We start from the raw sequence: 23,579 nt of genomic DNA, 5'->3' as shown, positions 1-23,579 counted from the left end.
TCACGTCCTTGAGGAGCAGCGAGGCAGTAAGGAGGAAAAGCGGTACCGGGCGTGTGGCTTCAGCGGGGCTGCGAGCGTGCGGGGACTTCAATTCCCAGAAGTCCCTGCCAGACCGACGGAGAGCTTCCGGTCCGCTCTCCCTGCTGGCCCGCCCCCCGCCCTTCTCGCCACCTACATTATAATATCCCACTCCCGCAGCGCGGGACGCAGCCCGGGCGAAGACTGGGCAAAGACAGGGCCGTTTTAGGCCGTTATAGACCGACTAAGACCGGGCCGGGCCATCCCTCTTGGTCCTTTTATGTGAGCCATTTAGTCGGGTTCTCTGCTTTGCTTTATTTCACATACTGCCCACATAATGTCCGTCCGTGAAACTAGGAGCAAGTCTACTAAGTCCTCAAAAAAGGCCACAGGCACCCTAGATGATTTTATCACTAGGACTAGTCTTTCAATTGATAACGAAATAACCAAACTCCAGCACAGAGTATCACTAGAACTTGAGTCTGCTAGGAGGCTTTCTACCGAACTTGCACTTAAGAAAAAATCCTCTTTAGGTAGTATTGCTACTTCAAAAACTCCCGAGCGCACTGCTGGACCCATACCAATCATCACTCTGGCCGAGGTTCACTCTATTGCAGAGGAAACAACCCCCCTTATTATCCATGACCTCACATCCACTGGGCCCTCCGTTAGTGTTGAACCTGAAAGCCTTCCACCCTTGGATCCTTCGATAGTGAGAACCGAGGGCACCAAAAATGGGGAGAACCCAAAAGCATTGGTTGAAATAGAGTCTAACAAAAGCCAGGTGCCTACTAAGGCATCATTAAAACACAAGAGAAAACGCAAACATTTAACTGCCTATGCTAGGAAAAAGGCAAAGGTAGCCCTTAGCCAAAACATTATGGGGGGTACTCCAAACATGCCTAGCGTAACTACTGACAATATCATAGCTGAGCAAGCACCTTTAATTGTAGAAAGTGCTAATGACAGCATAGATGAGCAGAACTCAATTACAATGGCTGATCATTCAGTCCACGAGGGCCAGAGAGTCTCTTTAAATATGACAGAACAAGAAGGGGGAAGGGAAGAATTTCTAAAACTGGTGTGGGAGACGCTTAAGAGACTACTTAGGCCGCTAGAAGTCAGACTAACCGGTATTGAGAACCAGTTGCTTGAGGTAGAGAAAAGTGTCATCACTTTATCTAGCTTAAGCCTTAATTGTACTGATGTACCCATAGTCCCTAAGCAAGCTCCAGCTGCTGCTTCTGTGTTAACCACGAATAAAAATCCAATTAGCGATCAGCAAAAAAAAGAGGGTACAGTAAAAATATAAATACTAAACAATTAACTAACACTTCTGACAAATCAAACTCACTACCCTCTACTTCTTCATCTGTAAACACTACAAACAAACCCCTGCAGAAAAGTCATGGCCAAAGTAAAACGTCCCAACTGCCAAATGCTGCCATCACCCATTCTTCTATCCCGAATGCACCGGCTCCACAGAAACCCCCATCGAATCCTCCTGCCTACCCTTATATCACTCCTGTCAGTAATAAACCCCTGTCTGACAGATCTTTTGCCAATACTACTAGCAAGACAAACTACCAATCTAGCCATGCGTATAATAACTTTAGAGGAGGATATATAGATCTGCTGCCTGACGCCAGCCCATTTGTAGCCGTTCTTACAGGGGTCCCTGAACTAGAAAGCCAATATGAAGAGAATTTCCAATCCCTAAAAAATAAAGTGATATATTGGTTAAACATAAACAAACCCATTCCGAACCACATGAAAAGCAAAATCCTTATGGTTCGGAGGGTACCGTGGGTAGGGCCCATGGCTAAATCAATTATGGGTGACTGTATAGTCATTTCCTTTGAGGAACCCCATAGTGCTGAACAGATTTGCAAATGGAAATCATATGGAGCTACACCACCCATTGAAGCTAGGCCCTTATCGTTTTTCTACCCTCCACCCAGGCCTATACAATATGGGCCTAACTGGAATACTGTTAATCAGTATCACGGTTATGCACCTAACCTGGCTAGACAGGTTGATCAAAATATGTGGTCTGGTATTTCCACCTTCAATAGGTACAGTTGTCTAGATGCCGTCGACTGACTTGGAATTATGCCAGATTGTATTTCCAAGCTATATGACACCTTTTGTATTCTTGGTAATGACACTTCTTATTCCAGAACGGACAAACGAATGACCACAGATAATAAGGGTGTTGTGGATAGGATGTGTAGTATAATGCCTAACCACCAGAACAAGGAACTGCCTTTACCAGTCGATAAAGTATGTTATAGCCTGGATATGGGTTGTCTGGACGAGGGATTTGATACTGTAGTTAGAGATATGACAAAAGAGGTAGAGAAAGAAATGGCTGATTCACAGTTAGGCAGTGTACTTAAACAGCCGACAATCATGTCAGCCTTTGATGACCAGAGCCTAACACCTCGCTTGCTTATCCTGTCATGGAATATCGCTGGTGTTGTTAAGAATTTAAAGGATCCCGAATGGGCAGACTATGTTGACACCAGTGACATTTGTCTGCTGCAAGAAACCTGGGCGATTGAAGTTCCACACAGGGTCGGATACAAAATCTATGGAACTGAGGCAGTCCAGTCTGACAGAGGAAGACCATCAGGGGGTCTGATTATATGGCTCAAAATCACTCTGATCATGAGGGTTGAATCTATCGATACAGGCACTCCTGACATTCTGGCCCTAAAGGTTATTCCCCCTAACGGAAATGAATGTTACATCATCAATGTATACAACAGACCAATTAGCCATTCCAAGGTCTCACCTACTTTGGAAACATTGGATCTCTTTTTGAAAAATGTAGTTGGAGATACTCCGGTTATTTTGGGAGGTGATTTAAACTGCAATTTCGAACCTGTTCCTGGCATCAATGATGTCTTTGAAGATGAGGACCAAGTGTATAAAATCCCCCAGCTCGAAACTTCCAAATTTGTCAAATATTCTACGTTGGCCGGCCAACTGCTAAGGCTAACTGCAGATCATGGTCTTAGAGCATGTAACGGCCGCCTCCCCTCGGACCTGCTAAAACAACCAACCTTTTCCAAAGCCAATAGCAATCTAGACTTCATACTTGTTTCACTTAGTATCTGGCATTTTTTGATTGACTTAAAAGTGACAAGAAGGGGGGAAAGTGATCACTATCCTTTGGAACTTTACATCGATGTGCAAATGTTTAGTGACACTCTCGTCAACTCAGCTACCTCACCAACTGAGAACACCAACGGAAAAATGTGTGAGGACGTTCACATAAATAACAATAGACGCGCAGTAAAATGGCCCTGTATTTTGGCGGATGGCAAGGCCCTAGCGTCAGTGTACTCTCTCTTTGAGCAGACGTTTGAACATATAGCTGACCAAACCTTTTTACCTGTACACTTTGATCACTTTATCGAACTCCACAATGCCTTCTTTAGTGAATTAAAAACATATTTGTCAAAAATGCCAAGGAAAAAACAACAAAACATAAGAGTGGGCAGTCATGGAAAACTATGGTACGACCACTCATGCAGGATGGCTAAGAGAAACTTACTGCTTGCTATCAAAAGTAAGTCAAAAGAAGAAGTTAAACTTGCAAGGGAGGCATACAAATATGCCTAAAAAACATCAAAAAAACTATGGGAGGAGTCGATTTGGGCTGAAATGTTAGCTGCTGCAAAAATCAATGATAATGTTGGCTTCTGGAGGCTGGTGGCAAATGAGGGGCACGCAGGCAGAGCTGTGAAAGACATGTTCTTGGACGAATTGACTTGGGTGACCCATTTCACATCTCTTTACAAACAATATGATGGTGATAACAACAGGATTCTATGGTCTCCCCCTCCTATCGAACCCCTTAACTTTACACTGGAGGAAACAATAAGGGCGATTAATGAATTAAAAAACACTAAAGCACCAGGACCAGATAAAATACCGGGGGACCTATATAAACATGATGTTGGGGTTAGGGCTCCTTATGTGAACCGTCTGTTTAATGTTTTGTCTACAAATTGCTGCTTTCCAGATAGTTGGCGTGCAGCGGAAGTTGTGTTAATCTTTAAAAAGGGGAATAGACTGATACCCTCTAATTATAGACCAATTAGTCTTATGGACACGCTGCAAAAACTATATGCCAAACACTTGTTATTCCGGATCAACGACTGGCTGGAAGATTCCAAAATAATCTCCAAATTCCAAGCTGGGTTTAGGAGCAAGACCAGCACCATTGACCAAATATTTTGATTCTGTTGTTTGATCTGGAAGTACGTGCAAATTAGGAAAGGTCATTTGTACGTAGCTTTCGTCGACCTGAGAGCTGCATTCGATCTTGTTCCTCGCAGCTTGCTCTGGAAAACGTTAAGTGAAGTAGGCTTACCAGGGTGCCTTTTAGCACAAATAGTTGAGTTACACGCTGGAAACTTTGCAAACATCAGGTGGGGTCCAAATGGTGAGCTGACGCGCAACATTCCTATTGAACGCGGGGTTCGCCAGGGGTGCGTCTTGGCCCCTACCTTGTTTTCTCTGTTTGTTAACGATGTCCCAGACTATCTGAATGGTTGTATTAATGATTCCCCGCAGCTCAATGGAGAAAGGGTGCCTGCGTTGCTCTTCGCAGATGATACTATTCTCATATCTCAGACCAAGAAGGGACTCCAAGCACTCCTTAACTCCTTTAGTCGATACTGCATGACAAAGGGTTTGGAAATTAATGCAGATAAAACTAAATGTATGTCATTAAATCCCAGCAAACCAGACAGGGGGTTCTTGACCTTGAATAGTCAGAAATTAGGAATTGTGGAAAACTTTTCTTATCTGGGTGTTGCACTTGATTCGAAACTAAGTTGGAAAGCCCAAATTGAGAAAAGCAAGATATCATATGCCCACAATGTCAAACCTATTATATGCAAACTGAATGCTAGCACAAGTAAAAGTGTAACCCCTGTTTTAGAACTTTTTAAATTCAAAATTCAATCTGCTGTGTTGTATGGAGCGGAGATATGGGGACCCTTGGGCAAAAGATAGTTTTCAGAGCCTGGACAATAAATTTATGCGAGCCATTGTAAGGGTCCCAAATAGTACACCTTTAATACCCCTCCAACTTGACCTGAATTTTAAAAGAACAGATTATTTTGCCATTCTAAGACCATTAATATTTTGGGTTAGGTTATGGACCACCCCAGAACTGGTAGAATACAGAAATGGTCTACAAGAGCTGTTGAATCTTGATTCTTTTAATTCCATCCAGTGGCTTGTGCATATCAAAAAATGGTTTACTCTCCTGGGCTTATACTCAATGTGGGAGACTCCTGACAACTTTCCGACCTCTTCTAAATTAATAGTCAAGCGAGCCTTCTGGACTCACATGAGTGACAAACTGGTAGATGGAAGTAGTTGGGTCCGCAGTTCAAGATTTCCTATCATTCAAGGATGAGTTTCGTTTTGAATCATTCTTGGACGAAATAGAACCACCTATCGCAAAGTCCCTCTATTTGAAGTTCAGATATGGGATACTTATGCTGAACCATAATACAGAACGATGGTCACAGAAAAGACTGGGAGAATTGAATGTTAAAAGCGGGTGTTGCCCTATGTGTTTAAACGCCTGTATGGAGAACGAGGTTCATATGTTTTTTATATGTAGTGCGTACATGAAGGCTCGAAAGAAATGGCTAAAACCCATGTGTAACCTTTTAGGAACCAGATCCTGTTCTATAGCTTATAGGATCATGAAAAGCAATCCAACCCAGTATATTGTATTTAGCATAAGCAGGTTCCTCTACTCTGTTTACATTATTCGTAAGAAACATGGTCAGGTACTTTGAGCAGGACCCTTGTATATGTTTACAAAATCTTGTAGCTAAAATGAAATATGTTTTTAAAAGGAGATTGTAAAAATCATTTTTAACAATACTTTTAAAATTATTGACTTAAAATTGTTGTTATGTATGCTGCTATGATTGTTTACTTTTAATGTGTATATGTGTCTTTTATGGCCAAAATTGGCCGAAATAAAGAAATAAATAAAAAAAAATCAAAAAGTTGCACTACCTCTTATCTCAGCACATTGCATAGTTCTACATTGGCCATAAACTGTTTATTGGTAATAGCTATTCTAGCTAAAAATATTGTCGGAAGAATAAGACTAGCTTAAATGTTCTAGTGGATTCTCTCATTTCTAGGACATGAGTAATATGGAAGGCCCATGTCCTTTCATTTGTGTCGTGTCTTGAAACACTTCACAAATACCAAACTAATTTGTCATTCGGTTGCTTTTTATAAGATCATGGTTTTGAATTGGTGGACTACTTATTTAATGTTAATTAAGTCTTTCTGATCCATCGTAGTTGTTTCCTCTTATTAACTGCAAATATTGGTATTCTCGGCTCATAATTTGAGGCCTCTGTGTTAAAGCACCCAATTCATTGGTTTGACTTTGATTTTCATGTCATACTATCTCTAGTCACAGTGAACCCTAGAAGGATGACTGATGTAGTTAGTTGTGTTGCTTTTAAAGAATTTAGCAAATGCAATGAAACCAGAGAGATTATCTTGCACGTATTTTCATCATGCCATAAGGAAGTATCATTGAATCACTAACCTCTCTATTAAATTGTGTGTGAAGACCATAAGTATCTTGACCCTATCTTGTATCATAATATGATTTGATTGACTAGAATCAATCATATCGATTTAGGGACAATAGCAAGGGTGGACACCTGCAACAAATGGTTGCTTTAGGTTGAGTAACATGAAAAAGGATTGGCCATACTCAATATACCAAAGAGATAAAAGTTAAGACCTGTAAAGGCTGGGATTGATGACTTTTACTTGTTAAGTGTGCTGGCGTATCAGGGGAAATCTCACCATTGAATATACAATGGTTTCCCTGGATTTAGGAGGCCTGGGTTTAAAACAATAGCTTCATATGTTTAAGTACAATTGTATAGGCATGTGAAGGCATGAGCAAAAAACAACCACTGCGCCTCAGTTCACTTATCTTACATAGCAGGGAGTTCCTAGAAACTGGTGGTAAACCTCTGTATTCAGTACTGCATGGGGAAAGATATCATGCTTTTCATCCTTGAAGCATGTGGAGTCTGATTGGCCTGTAGCACTGGGCTACACTCGAGCTACTGACATGGAGCAAAACGGATGTGTTGGCTATTTTGATCATGTTTTTTAAAGCAAGAAACCTATTCATTCTGAGGATGAAAGTAGCTCAAAGTTTAATCAATTAAACCACAGCAAATGGATGGAGATTCGATATTCTACCTTTTTTAGATATATATTTAGTTAAGTTATGCCGATTTCATATAGTGCACTAATCCCCGGAAAGGGTATCCAGGAGCTTGGGCAAGTGTGTCGATGTGGGGTCCCCAAGGTGCTTTTATGAAGAGCTAGGTCTACTGCTTGTTGCAGAATTCAAGAAGTGAGGAGGTGGCTCTGAAGTGTTGAGGAAGGTTGCTCCATATCTTGGATGTGATGTAGGAGAATGAGCGACTTTTCTAGTTTGCATTTGTGGCTGTGGGGAGCGTGTGGGAGTGAGGGAGAGTGTAGGTGTTTGGTGGATTGGTACTGGACTGGGCGCAGTGTGTGTGTGTGTGTGTGTGTGTGTGTGTGTGTGCGCACACATCCTTTTTCTGCACCCCTCGGCACTTTAGTATTACAGACGAGGCTGTAGATGCTTGTGCAGACCCTTTATTAATACAGGTAATGCAATCTCATGAGAGACAGTGCATTCCATTCTTACAAGGGGCCCAGGTCACAGCTTTGAAGCACATATTTTATATTGCTTGCTGCCTGGCTGGCTCATGCTATCATGTCTCATGTCAACCTTTAGCATTCATCAGGTGTGGATTCTATTCAGTCAATGTAATGTTGCCTTATTTTAAAATGCAGACTCATTTAAAATCAAGGGGCTGATTAAGATGCTGCTCAGAAGGCTCTGACCGCTACATCGTAATTGGCCGCTCTGATTCTTTTCCAACTACCTCATTACGAGGGATGCAGATGGAAAGGAAACTGGCTGGTTATTGCGGCTGGCTCTGAGCCCTTCTGCCAGTCTCAATGTGGCAAGTAATCGCAAGGGCGGGTCTTTCTGTCCTTGAGATTACGATGTCTGTTTCTGACATGGTTTCCATGCCGGCCTGTCCAACATGGAAACCATGTTGGAAAGCGACTTTGAAGGCCCCTTGGGTGCACGGCCTCCGGTTGAAGGCCGAGGGGGCACCTATGTTGTCCTCCAGTTGATCCCTGCACCTTGTGGCCGGCTCCTTGAGGTGACTGCCATGGGATGCAGGGGTAAACCGAACCTCCCATTTTTACTATGGGAGCATCCGTTACAGCTGGTTTACGGCTGGAATGGATGCTCCCATAGTTAAATATAGAGATATGCGACCGAACAATGTTCAGTCACATCCTAATGGATGTTGCGGTACCACCGACCAGGTGCCGATCAGTCCCATGACCGATGCGGTGTCGGGCAGAAGAGATTCCGCCCAACTTCGTAATTATCTCCCAAGTGTTTTTATATTTAGTCATAAAATTGACCAGCATCACAAAAGTTCTTTAATTTTAGTGCTGAAATTTTTTGAGGGGCATTAAAAGAACACTACCGAAAAGCAGTTCAAAAGCACTACTAAGACTTACTTCTAAAAAGCATTATTTTCATGGAGGTTTGCATTTTATTACCTAATGTTCATAGACCTTTCATTTTTGTCTCTTCCAGTTTTTTGTTTGCTGTCATGGACTTCTCCAGCTCTCCCAGCTCTTGGTTTCTGGATATCTGAAAAGCTCGATTTCAACAATTGAGAAGCGTTTTGGATTATCAAGTCAGATGTCAGGATTGGTGGCTTCATTTAATGAGGTATTGCTAGGCTGTGGTATGGCTGTTGAAAAAGATATGAGTTGGACCAAATCTTACCAAAAAAAGGAAGTGAGCTTTATGGAATCAGCTGTTTAGCCACAAAAATTACCTTCTCACAGGATTGAGGAACATCCATTTACTTTGATTGTACATTGTTTTTTTCAATCAATTTTACTTTGTTGTATATGTTTATCCCTTGGGAATTTTTTTTTTACTATTTCTGAACTATCTTGCTTAGTGAACTCTTATAATTTTCACAAGACTTGGTTTTGAATTTTAAGTAGTACATTTCTCAACATATAATTTCAGCAACGATGCTACACTTAGCACCAAGTCATTGTCTCTTGGGGTTGCCTTAGTGTGCTGTCCTAGCTGTTACAGATCAACCAAAAACTTCAACGAGGCTCATGTTTACCTCTGTGAACTGAATTATTGAACATAGCACATGCCATTGTTTTAATAAATGGTATTGACCTTTTTTATGTGTGGCTTATGAGTATTGGAAATTGGATTTTTTTTTAATGAAAACCTGATTTGAGGTTTGGCAAAATGAATTGGTATGTGACGTAAAAGTACCAGTGCAACTTGTAGTCTGAAAGAAAAATGTGCACCTTACAAAAACTGTTTCTTTCATCACTTAAAACCCAACCCAAAAAAATACAGTTGATTAAGTAATTAATAAGTAGACAGTTTGTAATCCTGTTATTGAATTTTCAAATTAACCTCTACTATGCAATGCAGTGCGAGTTATTACCATAAATACTTTAATTAATAGTTGGAACTACGGGTAGCTAGCTACCTATATAATGTTTACGCTGCTATTTTCTTCATTCGTGGGCTGCTCCTAGCATCAAGCACTCTATCAACTGAGCTATCTCACTCATTGATGGTACAATGTATGTTTATTTTTATCTTTTTCTGAAGCATACCTTGCTTGTAAGAACATGGCCATTAAAAACCTGTCCTCCTTTTTTTAAACAGTACATGCCCTTTTGACAAGTAGCTTATGAGTTTAAAACTTTTAAAGGAAATGCTGCTTCCTTTTTAGGTCTAACCTATGCAGCGCGCATGCGCTGCATAGGAGGACCTTTAGCCGGCACTCTGGACATTTTCAAGCACTCGTGCTTGTGGCGGCATCCCCCTTGCGGGAGCGAGCAGGGGTGCGCCACAAGCATGAGTGCAGTGCCTGAAAATGTCCATGAGGTGCTCTCTGTCCACTCTCTTTTGTGTCATTGTGGACTAATAGTGAATTTGTCTTTTCCGTAACTATTAGCTACCATCTTCAAAAGACGCGTGCTTAAGGTTGACTCCTATGAACTGCAGTGTGTACATTAATGTGAAGGGGCAAATATGCTGCCTTTTCACTAATTAACCGGCTTATATTTTGTTCCATCAAACAAGCTTTAATTTAGAAAGGGGCCATTTCATTCACGCGTACTGTTTACCAACAAATTGATTAAGTATTACACTGCTTTCTTGGTCCCTCAACAGGAGCATGTCCACCTGAATAATCAATGGCATTTCAATTTCCCACCGCAACAGCATTGGTGCCAGAACGCAGTAGATGAGAGGCATTCTTGACACAAACGGGGGAGCACCGAAGTAATAAAACACGTTTAAGAGGGCAGGAGAATGATTAAACTCGAGCAACACTGTGACAATGGAACATTCAGGTGCGCCGTTCTGCCTCAGACTGCAGTATAGCCCTCACTTGAAGCGGCAGCCATGCTAATGTCAGTCAAATGTAATTTTACTTTTACTTTAGTCGACTCCTTCTGGTGCTTTTCAATACGTTTTGCCTGACTCTGATCAAGTCCCTGCTCCGCCCACAAGCTCGTCCTTCGCTTCTGGTGCACCCTGCTTGCTGTCTCTACTCTCTGCCCCCCTCGCCGTCCTCGCTCTCACCCCGTGTTTCCAGTACCTTCTGCCTGCTTAGCTCTATGCCACAGCACCCTGTCTTTACTCTCTGCGCCCCCCGCTCACATGTTTAGTTATATTTTATATTATTATATGTGAAAGTTTTAACACATTTATTAGAACTTTCACATACAATGATATAAAACATAACTAAAAATTGCGCTCCACACTCTTTCGCCTCTTTGTGCCCTCTCACTCCCTGTCCGGGTCTATGCCACAGCACCCTGCTTACTCCCAGTCTCTACTTTTGCCCCGCTCTCACCCCGTGCTTACGGCACCCTCTGCCTGTCCGGCTCTATGCCACAGCACCCGGCTTGCTACCGGTCTCTACTCTCTGCCTCTGCCCCTGCTTTCACCCCGTGCTTCTGGTGCCCTCTGCCTGTCCGGCTCTATGCCACAGCACCCAGCCTCTACTCTGTGCCCCCTGCTCTCACTTTTTAGTTATGTTTTATATTATTGCATGTGAAAGTTTTAACACATTTATTAGAACTTTCACATACAATAATATAAAACATAACTAAAAACTTAAAAGATCCCGAAGGCGGGACCTATTGGCTATGCCAATGCTTGTTACCATAGCTACACCTCACCATACTCTACTTCAATGCCATATAAAAATCAGCTACTACATTAAGGAGCATAATTCCCTTATTATTACTTTAACATTCATCACAACCAAAACAACTAAGAACAGTTTCTAAAATTACATTTTACAAGTGTTAACAGAAATTAATATTGGTGCTGATTTGTGGGAGGCCGTGTAGATGGTGTACTATTTCCCACATACACACTTCAGCGCTCCACATAGGTGTAATAGGTACCATATACTTTTTGCAGAGCACTACAGTACATAGGGCTCTTATATCGGGCCACCTTGAAGCCATCCATTGACAACCAATATCTAGATGGATTGCCTTTAAGATTGTGTTTGTCACTGCTCCAGTTATGGCACTGTCGCTGACCCTATTTTGCATGTATGTTTCCAACATTATATGCCTTTGTGCAATGTTAGATCTGTGGCTTCTCACTTGCTAGCCATTCCTACCATCTAAAGAGCATGTGGAGGGAATCCAAGCATTTTCATAGGCCACTGTGAGAATGCAGAATTTACTCAAGGGAAGCTCCTCAGTTAATTTAGAGGAGCGTCGTCCCACTAAAAAAATGCCCCAGAGATAGAAAAATAAAATGGTAATAAAGTTAATTTATTACCATTTTATTTTTCATATCCCCGTCCTGAGCCGGGTGTTAGGACAAGGGTTGGAGCTTTCTGATTTCTACTGCTGCCAGTCATGCAGCAGCAGAAAGCAGTGATGTGTAGGGCACTTTAACCCCTCCCATGCTCGTGACGGAACCGTTCCGTCACGAGCCTCGGGTGGGCTGTGCTGGTGACGGAACGGTTCCGTCACGGCCCGCTCGCCGCGCCTGCGCAGCGCGAATTCCGCTCCTGCGGTGATGTTCTGAAGCGCGGGCGGGGCCGTGACGGAACCGTTCTGTCACAAGCACAGCTCATCCGCGTGCTGTGACAGAGCGGTTCCGTCACGAGCACGGGACCGCTGCACGGCCCCGCCTCCCCCTTAGCACTGTGGCGAAATAGCCGCCGCAGTGAAGGGGTTAAGTGCGCTTGTCTTTTTGACGGGCTGTGTTGTGATGGCCAGCCAGACTGCACGTTTTAAACCCCTCTAACCCAGCTGCCGTACACAGCTGGGTTAGAGACCGCATAGGGCTCCTGTGCCCCCGGGAGCAGCTTGAGAGGCCACTCCTTCCAATCCTGCTGCAGATCATACAGCATGAGAGCAGCACCACGATTGGCTATAGAAGTTTCTTGGAGCCGGTCTGCCTGTCTGGAGCTATCCCAAGCGAGGAAGAGTACACTGTGCCAGGAAGGGAAGAGGCATAATTTTTTTACTTTTATTTTTGTCCCCCTGCCTCACAACCCTCCTTGTATGCCACTGCCACTGAATTTACTTCTAGTGCAACTGCATGCCCCCTCACATCACATCACATCACCTTTCACACTCCTGTGTAAACCTGGCTTCTCTCACTCAGTGATTCCGTTTATTTCTCCAGCCTCCTGTTTCAAGCCCGGCACTGTTTTACCTCTTGGGGTCACTTTGCCGTCTATAAGTGACATTCATTTATGAACTCCCAAAATACCATTCAAGGTACAAAATCCAAAAAGTACCATCATAGAAGGTAATACAATTCAAACAGAAGAAGGAAGGAAGATTGGGAGCTTGTGGTTTCGTCTTCTCACTTACATTTAAGCTCAGCGGTGTGCAGGCAAGGAGATATGGAAGCATGGGATGTGGAAACTAGGAGGACTATATTAGGCCCATTTCTGGGTTAGAGGCTGTCCTTCTGGGGCAATAGTGGCAGAGCTGCTATATAAGACTTAGCAGGTAATAAAAAGTGCATGGCCACACTTTCCACCTATGATTCATTTGTCACCAGATATTGCGTCCCAGCGCTTTGCTGTTTTTCCCTTGCTCGGCTTCGGTGTTCCACCTTGCTTTTACCTGTTCTTGCTTACCTCTCCTCCCTCCTCTCTGGTGGAGCTGGGCACTGCCAGGGTGCAGGGTGGCATTGGCCTATAGAGCAGTCAGGCAGTCCCCGATAGGGTGCTCTGACAGGTCGATGCATTGCTGTTTGTGGACCTGTTTTATGGGTTGCTTGGCCGGTTTTCCTGTTGATTTCCCTTATTTTATAACAAAACTTGCCTGCAGCTAACTCACATTTTTGCGCTCTCCCATACCTTGCAAAACACTTCTCCAACCCGTCTTTACATGTTCAAAACGGCCCCAATTTGCAAACCTGGGACGCATTTTTAGCTCTCGGATTCATTCTTGGAGCCTCCTTTCCCTCCGTTCCCCGGGCCTCTTTCTGTCCCTGTCTGACCCTGCAGGGTGCCACCATGGGAGAAAGAAAGAGAACTTCAGAAACATTAATCCAAGTGACAGACCCACAAGGCTGAAAGTGAAGTGTGATCAGTTAGAAACTGATGACATCCCTTAGGGCACTCCAGTTTTTGGGTGAAATCCTCCTCTGTTATTCAAGAAATGATATGAATAGCTTTAAAGAGTTTATTTTCTCCTTTTGTTTAAGTATAACACACTATGATAAAAAATTAATAAAGTTTCCGTTGCAAGCATATATTCCATTCCATTTCACATATGATTGAATCAGCTCCAATGCATTTCGGGCTATGCCCTTCGCCGGGGAGCATCTAAACAAAAACGACATATGTTGTTCTAAGTATGATGTCACACATATACAATAATACAAAGCTAACAGTATAAACGTAATTCGGCTAGGAAATGAATCCGCAACAAGTGCAAGGATTAGTTATCGTCATTATAACGTGATGGGATCAATGTTGTGTAAAAACGGTAAAAAAAACATGTTAAGGAAAGTCAAGTGATCGACGAGATAAACGGCGTGTGATTGCGGGTTTAGATAACAAGGCTGCAAGGGTTGCAGTTTTGCAAGTCAAGGAGGTGGAAATGCATTTTCTCGGTATCAAACCTCGATTGCGTCAGAGTCTGACACCTGCAGACAGAGGACGTGTGTGGGGGTGAGGTGTTGTGGTACACGGCTTATTCTCTGCTAGACCACAGCTCACGCTGACTCACTTCTACAGTGCAAACGTCATGCATGGCAAACACTTGTGCATTTACCGGAAGATGTGACTTTTAGAAAAATGTAATGGGTGTGTAGACATTTAAATGATTCCTGGTGAAAAGGCAAAGCAATGTTGTAGTAAAAATAATACAACTTTAAAGAATGTAATGCAAATATGGGCCAGCTCTACTGTTCTACCAATTCTGCCTGACCCTGTCAGTGCTTGTTGTGGAAGTTGCATGTTCTCGGCTCCAACACTTCTTTCTAAACTCATTTCATTTATTTATGAGTATACATTACATGGTGTTTGAAATATAGTGATGGCCAAGGCCTTGTTAGTCCGCATAACCAATGTCTGCTCTAGGAGTGTAAATACTTTAAGAATATTTATGTTCAAAAAGGTATTTTAGTCCTGTTTGAGGCAGAAAGTTTAGTTAGAAGAAACAGGTTGTCATTGGTATGTTTCAGTTTTATTTATTTATTTATTTATTATAAAGTTTTGTATAGCGCGAACAAGACCCGTGGGTATCAGAGCGCTTAACATAAGAGAGAAAAAGTGTAAACATATATATAAACAGTTAGCGAGCAACCGCTGTGAGGTAGATGATATATATATTCGTAACATGAGAGAAAAAATGTAAACATATATATAAGCAGTTAGCGAGCAACCGCTGTGAGGTAGATGATATATATATATTCGTAACACCTGTGGACGTTAGCGTACATAACTATGCTATGACAGAATTACTAACAAAAGACCTTTCAGGTCTCACTATCTCCCTCACTGATTGTCTCCCGCTTTCCTCTTCCCTCTTGTTTGCCCTCTCCTGAATCCCCTCAATTGTCTGGTAATGGTGGTACAGAGCTACATCGAGGTAACTTTCATGTAGACAGTCCAAGTTTAACATTTTATGGGGACTAGTGTTAGTGGTACTCGGAGCTCTGTGCCAAGCATACCTGCTAAGGTATGTAAGATAAATTAGGATTTTTAGGCCTCTGTAGCAAGTAGATTCTGACTCGTAAATCACCCTCTCACCCTAGTTGTATTTGCATTGGACATATGCAATGAGTTTCAATCATGCAGTCTCATAAGATGTAGTACTGCATGCTGTAAACATGTGTTAAAATGTATTTGAACTACAACAGTCACTGTCTTACTTTTAAAATAAGGTAAACTGTTGTGTCTAGATGGGGTAAACAACTCTGACCAACTTGCACACGATGTTTTGCACTGTATGCTACGCCACTCTATGCTGTAACACTTTATGCCACTACACTCTACCTCACTTCACTCCACCCTACTTTACGCTACACCACTGTACACCACTCCAGCCTAACCTATTCCACTCTACGCCACCCTACTCTAATCTACTCCACTCCACTCTATCCCACTCTAGTGTGTGCTATTTCACTGTATGCCACTTCAGTATACACCACTCCACTCTACACCACTCGAATCTAACCTATTCTAATGTATGGCACTAGACTGTACCTCACTCCACAACAGTCTACTTCACAACACCCTTTACTCCACTCCATGCCACTCTATTCTCCTCTCCTCTATGCCAGTGCGCTGTACACCACTCCACTGTACGCTATTCCCCTTTATGCTTCTCAACAATACAGCACTCCAGCCTATGCCACTCTATTGTACACTACTACAATATTGCACTGGATTCAACTCCAGTGTACAACATTTCACGTTATGCGATTCCATTCCTACACTGTACGCCAATACACTCTACACTATTGCACTGGATGCAACTCCACTCTGACACTCTACGTTATGCTATTGTACTGTAGGCCACTACATTGTACCTCGCTCCACTGTACGCCTCTCCACTCTATGCCACTGCACTGCACTGCACACTACTCCACCGTATGGAATTTACTTTGACACTCTATGCCACTCCATTCTACACCACTACACAGTATGCTATTCCCTGTATGCAACTACACTCTCTGCCCCTGAACTCTAGGCTATTCTAATCAATGCCACTCCACTCTACCCCAAAGTATGCCACTAGACTGTACGCTATTCCATTGTCAATTATCCCATTAGACCCCACTGCACTTTACACCACTCCTGTCTACACCACTCTACTATACACTATTCCAATCTACACTACAGCACTCCAGTGTTTGCCTCTCCACTATATGCCACTCTACGCTACTCCTGTGTACTCTATTACATTCTACACCACTCCCCTGTATGCCACTCCAATTTATGCTGTTCCAGTGTACGCCACTCCACTGACTCCATTACGTGCCACTGTATGGCACTCTATACACCATTTCACTGTATGGCACTACACCCTACACCACTGCAGTGAACAACACTCCACTGTATGCCACTCCACGACCCTATACTCTGCTCTGTTCCACTGTATATAACTCCACTCTACCCCACGCTATTCTGCGCCACTCCACTGTACGCCACTTCACTGTGTTATTGCAATATGTGCCAATCCACGGCACTACACTGTACCCTATTTTATCCTACACCACTTCACTCAACTCCACTATGCTCCGCTGAACAACACTATACACCACTCAACAACAGTCTATGCCCCTCCACTATGCCACACTATACTCGGCTGTTTAGCACTACACTGCATAAAATGTTCTCCTCTCGGTGTCACTGTACAACTCAATCTACTACAATCTATCCACGCAACTCACTTTACGTAGTTCACTCCCCCAGTTAATATACAGTATTCTATCAGACACTACTCAAGTACTGCAGTCTACTTTCTTTCAGCTTCATTTAACATACAGTTGATCTAGTGTTGCTTAATCGCTGTAAGATGCAATATCTTAGTAAGGTGTCTACAGCATATAATGATTTTTGCTTCTGCAGTCAATTTGTGGTAGAAAGCCATATTATTTTGGTGTAGTGGTATCGATGATCAGTTATGTTCTAAGATCACAACAAAACAGTAGTCCTGAGCTAATACGAAAATCACTTTTCAGCCAATAGACAAATCACAAATCACTGTTTGTTTTCTTCTCTTCTTTCTTTTATTTCATTCGTTGATCGTTCATAAAACCTCCTAGCCGACACGTGTTTCGTCTGATATGGCGTTAATCCACAGACTTCTTCAAGGCTTAAATGAGTAAATTCGGCCTCTAATCTCCTGTTTAGCACCCCTGCCGCACCGTCAATGGGGTTTAGTTGTCCTCTTAATCTATTTTCGGTAGTATTGACCCGTAGGTAATGGGTAAAATCAGATGTTCTAAGATCACCTAGAGCTTATTGTATGGAAAGCAGTGCTATTTAAGTGCTGGGTGTAGTTCTGCCACTTATACATAGCTTTTATTATTGGGTAAACACACGTCTCTTTCAGCTGGTCTTCTGTACTTACTTGTTTTTTGGACTCTTGTTTTTTATTCCACACAAATGTTCTATTGCATTTGTGATGATATATCTTCTGAGAAACTGCAGAAATGTGCACGCTGGAACTGCCAGTGCATCCCTGTATGCGAGGCACTCCCTTGGGTTTATAAAAAATAAATCCAGAATTTTCAAAATTATTTCTGAGTCTTGTTATTTCTTTTTCTTTTTCAAAGTACGTATTTTTTGCATTGATGATATTTACTGCATATCATGAAATTTCATATTTCAAATCCATACATTTGATAGCTTCAAGAAGGTACAACTCCAATGCATTTCGGGCTATCCTCATCCTTTGTCAAGGAGAACTGAAAATGAGGAAAGATACGGCGTGCTGTCAGTGAATTAGGTAAACACAACAGATTAAGATGGTGAAAATAGGTGCTTGTGATAAGTAAAACCCCAAATAACCGATAAAAAAAGCGAATTCGCGTATCATGCGTCGTGTGTAAACACCCCAAACGTGAGGGTAATAGGTGTCCGGCATGTGATGGTTTGTCTAACGGCTGTGCGCGGGGAAAGTAATAAGTGCTCGGGGTTCGAAGAAGAGAGTAGTAAAAACACTGAACTTACAGTTCGCCGGCCTCTATGGAGGACATGGCGATCTAAATACACCGAGGAAAAGCCAGACCAACTTAAAGGATTGAGACCACCTAGTAGCTACCAACCACCAACGAGTCACAAATGTATCGATCTATTGGAGAACTTGGTCAAACAGGATCTGACAAAAATTAACTTTAAGAACAGAATGGCACACAACAATATCACACAGAAGGACAAGGATACACTCAAAAGTCTGGCCAACATTCCGGAAATTAAATGCATAAAGGCTGACAAGGGTGGAGCACTTGTAATACTCAATACTGAAATGTAGGACAAGAAAATCAACGAACATATAAGTGATGTAACCACATATATGAAATTGGACTATAACCCAACTAACGAATTCCAAGCCACATTGCAATCCTTGGTTTCAAAAGCCCACGAGATGGGCACTATTGAAGATCGTACAAAAAAATTCCTGCTGTGTTCACATCCAAGAAGCCCTGCAATCCAAATTTCACCGAAGATACATAAAAATCTTTACGACCCACCAATCAGACCCATTGTATCCACCAGAGGATCGTTATACGAACCTGTAGGCAAATTTATAGATAAATACCTACAGCCATTAGTGACTAAGATGCAAAGCTACATCAAGGATACCACTTCATTCTTGCTGAAACTTTCGGAAATCCAAAGTGATGAATCAGAATCCCTTATACTCTGTACAGCAGACGTTAGTTCGCTCTACACGTCCATCCCCCACCAAGGAGGAATAGAAGCGTTTGAAAAAGCTATCGTCAATAGTGATATTGACAAACCTATGCAGGAATTTCTTATGGAATTAATGTTATACACTCTCTACCACAGCTATTTCATCCACGACAACAACTGGTACCTCCAACTATCCGGAATGTCGATGGGAAACTGTGCGGCTCCAACATATGCCAACATCTATATGCAGAATTTTGAAGACCTGTTCATTTATGGGAACACCGACATCAACGACAGAATCAAATTATATGTAAGATATATCGACTATCTTTTTATAATTTGGAAAGACACTAAGAGTTCTCTAATCAATGCCTTGAATGACCTAAACACCAAAGATGAACGCATAAAACTCACATGGCAGATCAGTGAAACTTCATTGTCCTTTCTGGATGTAAACATCACAATGACTAACCAAGGATTTCTAACTGACATACACCGGAAACCCACAGATCGCAACAACTTGTTGCATTATACCAGCTTCCATCAGGGATCCCTAAAAAAACACTTGCCTTATTCACAAATGCTCCGAGTAAAGCGAATTGTCTCAGATGAGGAAACCTACAACTTAAGAATTAAGGAAATGCATGATCGATTCATTGAAAGAGGGTACCCTGAAACAGTTCTTAAAGAAGCTATCAACCGCACTGAACACATCAATAGACAAGATGCACTAAAGAAAGTCTACACGTCCAGTGAACCCCGGATTGTACTAGTGTCTACATTTTCCACAACCAGTGCTAAATTAAAAAAAATAATTCTCAGACAATGGCCAATCTTACAGATGGAACCCGACTTTAATGATCTCTTCAAAACTCAACCCATATTCGCATACACTCGTAATAACAACATCAAAGAAATCTTGGGCAAAAAAACCACAATTGACAAAGACTTCAAAGGAACCCTGCCATGCATGAATTGCAGTAACTGTAACTGTATCATCAGTGGTAATAACATCAAACACCATATGAAAGGCCATTCCATCAAACTCAAAGTGAATGCTACCTGCGATTCAGCCAACCTTATCTATGCCATCAAATGCCCATGTGGGAAACTATATGTCGGCAAGACAGAAAGAAAAATAAAGGTACGCATTAATGAACATAAGTCAAGCCTCCGTATCAAAAATTTAAATCCAACGTTGCCGCCTACTTTTTGGAATCAAGACATATTATCGCACAATTAAAATTCATTATTTTGGAAACAGTCATGAAAATTGAAGGGAGAGACAATCATAAATTCTTGCTACGACGCGAAATTGAATGGATTTATCATCTTCAGACATTGAAACCACTTGGACTCAATGATCGTATTGAATACAGCTGTTATCTATAAACTGATATGTACTATTGCTCCTATGATATGTCCCATTTACATCGTGCTGTATACCTTTTCTGTTTCACCTTTTTACCCTATGAGTAGTCTTTTGTTTACTTCCAGCACCCTCGCCAACATTTATCAATAGAGTCCGTTCTCCTTTTCCACTATCTTATTTACGAATAGTCCTTTGTTTACTTCCAGTACTCCAGTATTCCTGACAACACCTATGAACAGTGTCCGTTCACCTTCCCGTTTTTACGTCACCACTAACCCACTTCCTTCACCAATCCCACCGACGGTAATCCTGCGTTTAGGTCTAGTTGCCCCACCCACCCAGCATACTAATAGAGAAACCCTCACGGTTTTATCACTCTAGACGAACCATCGGCTGACACAGCACCCCAACAGCGTTCGCGCTCAAAAGTAAGTTCAGCGTAAGCGCTCACCACCGAAATTCAGGACATATTATTACCGATCCCGAGACCAGCATTAATCATTTTATGCGTGTCTTCTATTATTTAGATCACCATGTCCTCCATAGAGGCCGGCGAACTGTAAGTTCAGTGTTTTTACTACTCTCTTCTTCGAACCCCGAGCACTTATTAACTTCCCCGCGCACAGCCATTAGACAAACCATCACATGCCGGACACCTATTACACTCACATTTGGGGTGTTTACACACGACGCATGATCTGCGAATTTGCTTTTTTTATCGGTTATTTTGGGTTCTACTTATCACGAGCACCTATTTTCACCATCTTAATCTGTTGTGTTTAGCTAATTCACTGACAGCAAGCCGTATCTTTCCTCATTTTCAGTTCTCCTTGACAAAGGGCGAGGATAGCCCGAAATGCATTGGAGTTGTACCTTCTTGAAGCTATCAAATGTATTGATTTGAAATATGAAATTTCATGATATGCAGTAAATATCATCAATGCAAAAAATACGTACTTTGAAAAAGAAAAAGAAATAACAAGACTCAGAAATAATTTTGACAATTCTGGATTTATTTTTATAAACCTAAGGGAGTGCCTTGCATACAGGGATGCACTGGCAGTTCTAGCGTGCACATGTCTGCAGTTTCACGTATACGCCCAACGGACGGAGGCGTTACCTGTGAGAGCACCCAAACCCCATATGAACAGCATTCATTCTTCTAACCATTCAAGTAACTATTAGCTGTGCACCCTCTTCTTACTCGATTAGTTTATCTTCTGGGAAACACATCATGAGGGTCTGCAAAACGCACAACAACCTTGGAAAGAATAATCGTGAAACCTCAAACTTACACCACCTTTAGAAGTCCTTATATAACGTGTCTCATACCTGGGGAAAATTGAATATGTATAATTGCTATTTTAAGTTTTAGAGGTTAATTCCTTAATCTGTTATATCAAACCATGCCTCCTACAGTAGGCTTTAGAGTTGCCTACGGGATCAAATATGCCCATGCCATGTGATTTCATATAGTTAAAGTAGTTAATTGAGTTATTGGTTAAGAGAGGTGAAACCCTACTCAATCAGAAGCCACAATTCCTGTCAGGGTGAATTCACAAGCAAACCCCAAGTTCACTTGTGATGAACCCTCTGGTAGCTTGCATCAAAACACATTTAGGCTTGACTTGAAGGTAATGTGTATGGCATTTATGCAGTACTTCCAAAATTCTCACCAAGTTAGAAAAACAGAGTAAAATGTAGTAAATTATTTTAGATCAAAGTTACAATAATCTAATTAGTGGAACAGAAGATATGTATTTTTAAAGGCTTCATCTAAATCATGCTGATAAAACCAAAAGCACCAACCGCAATTATCTGGTCCCAGTAAACCGAGTCCAAGTCACAAGTTCAGGCCAGCAGCGATGGAGTGTAGGCTGGATACATGACTTATTTAATTCCTCTGAAAATTGCCTTGTGGCCCTGGGCGTCTAGATGCAAATTCACTACTCTGAGATGCTCGAGCCAGCATCGAGGAGCTGCTGATGAGGAGCTACAAAACGAGATATGGATTCAAGATGCGTCACATAGCGGCAGAGTCATTGACCATTGTTGAGGCAATGTGCTTCAAGGTCCTCCATTGTAGTCGAGGAGCAAGTAGGGCTTGCAGAAACTTGTGCTGGGATGCGTCGGCACAGGGGGTAAGATGGGTAATGCTGGCCCTGTGTTGGGCTGCATCCGCTTTGAAAAAGCCGCCGGTGCTTGCATGGACATGAAATGAGATGTTTCTGCATTGAGGACGAGCTGCGTTGCACTGAGCTGGAGACGATGGGGGGCTATGTCAGGCCGTGTCGAGATGAATCGATGGTGACACCTCTTCTGTCCTTCTGGCTTGAAACAGGAGTCGAGCTAACTGACTATTGGAGATTTACTATAGTTCTGTGTTCTCACAGGCAGGTTATGTGATGTTATGTTATGTTAGGGGCTTTATTTAGTGCATAGCTGCACAAGGGATTCCCAGCGCTGCAGAGCAGAAAATAGCAGGTGGAACATCAAATTAGCCTGGGAACAGCCATGTCTTCAGTTTTTTTCTGAAGCTTATGTAGTCCGTGAGTAGTCTAAGGTCTTTAGGCATGGAATTCCAGAGTTTTGGCAGTAAGTGCGAGAATGATTTTCCTCCCCATCTAGATAGCCTTATCCTAGTAGTTTTGATAAGACGATCTGAGCAGGATCTTAGGGCTCTTTCCGGTATATATGGGGTGATGAGTGCACTGAGAGGGGCCGGCCCTTTGCCGTTCATGTAATGTAATGTAAAATACATTTCTATAGCGCTACTACCACTCCAAGGAGCATCTTGGCGCTTAATACCAGCCCAGATGGAACAGGTCGGTTAGCTGAAGCAGTTCGAAGGACACTACACCCTTTACACTAGAGCTTTACAAGCAGCATCAGTAAGAGAGAAAACCCAGGTCTTCAGGGCTTTCCTAAAGTGGGATTCTGTTGGGATTTGCCGAAGCTGAGGTGGCAATTTATTCCATGCTCTGGAACCCAAGAAAGCAAGAGATTTCCCACCTTTGGTAGCAAGCCTGAATTTTGGGGTTACTAATAAATTCTGGTTAGAGGACCTCAAACTCCGAAATGGGTGAATAGCGTTTAAAGCCTTTTGACAGATACGTAGGCCCTTGTAA

At 42.3% G+C, this 23,579-nt stretch overlaps 1 protein-coding gene across 1 annotated transcript in view; it reads left to right on the top strand.

The window, feature by feature from the left end:
• Positions 1-23,579, top strand: part of LOC147693578 (solute carrier organic anion transporter family member 2B1-like) — a 435,047-nt gene that overhangs the window by 134,474 nt on the left and 276,994 nt on the right. The window contains exon 3 of the mRNA XM_086933810.1: positions 8,756-8,893. Coding sequence (XP_086789936.1) covers positions 8,756-8,893 — 138 coding nt within the window. The remainder of the gene's footprint in view (positions 1-8,755; positions 8,894-23,579) is intronic.

Source organism: Lissotriton vulgaris, chromosome 8, assembly GCF_964263255.1.
Source record: "Lissotriton vulgaris chromosome 8, aLisVul1.2, whole genome shotgun sequence".
Taxonomy (NCBI): Eukaryota; Metazoa; Chordata; class Amphibia; order Caudata; family Salamandridae; genus Lissotriton; species Lissotriton vulgaris.
This window is presented reverse-complemented; position numbering and strand designations above follow the sequence as displayed.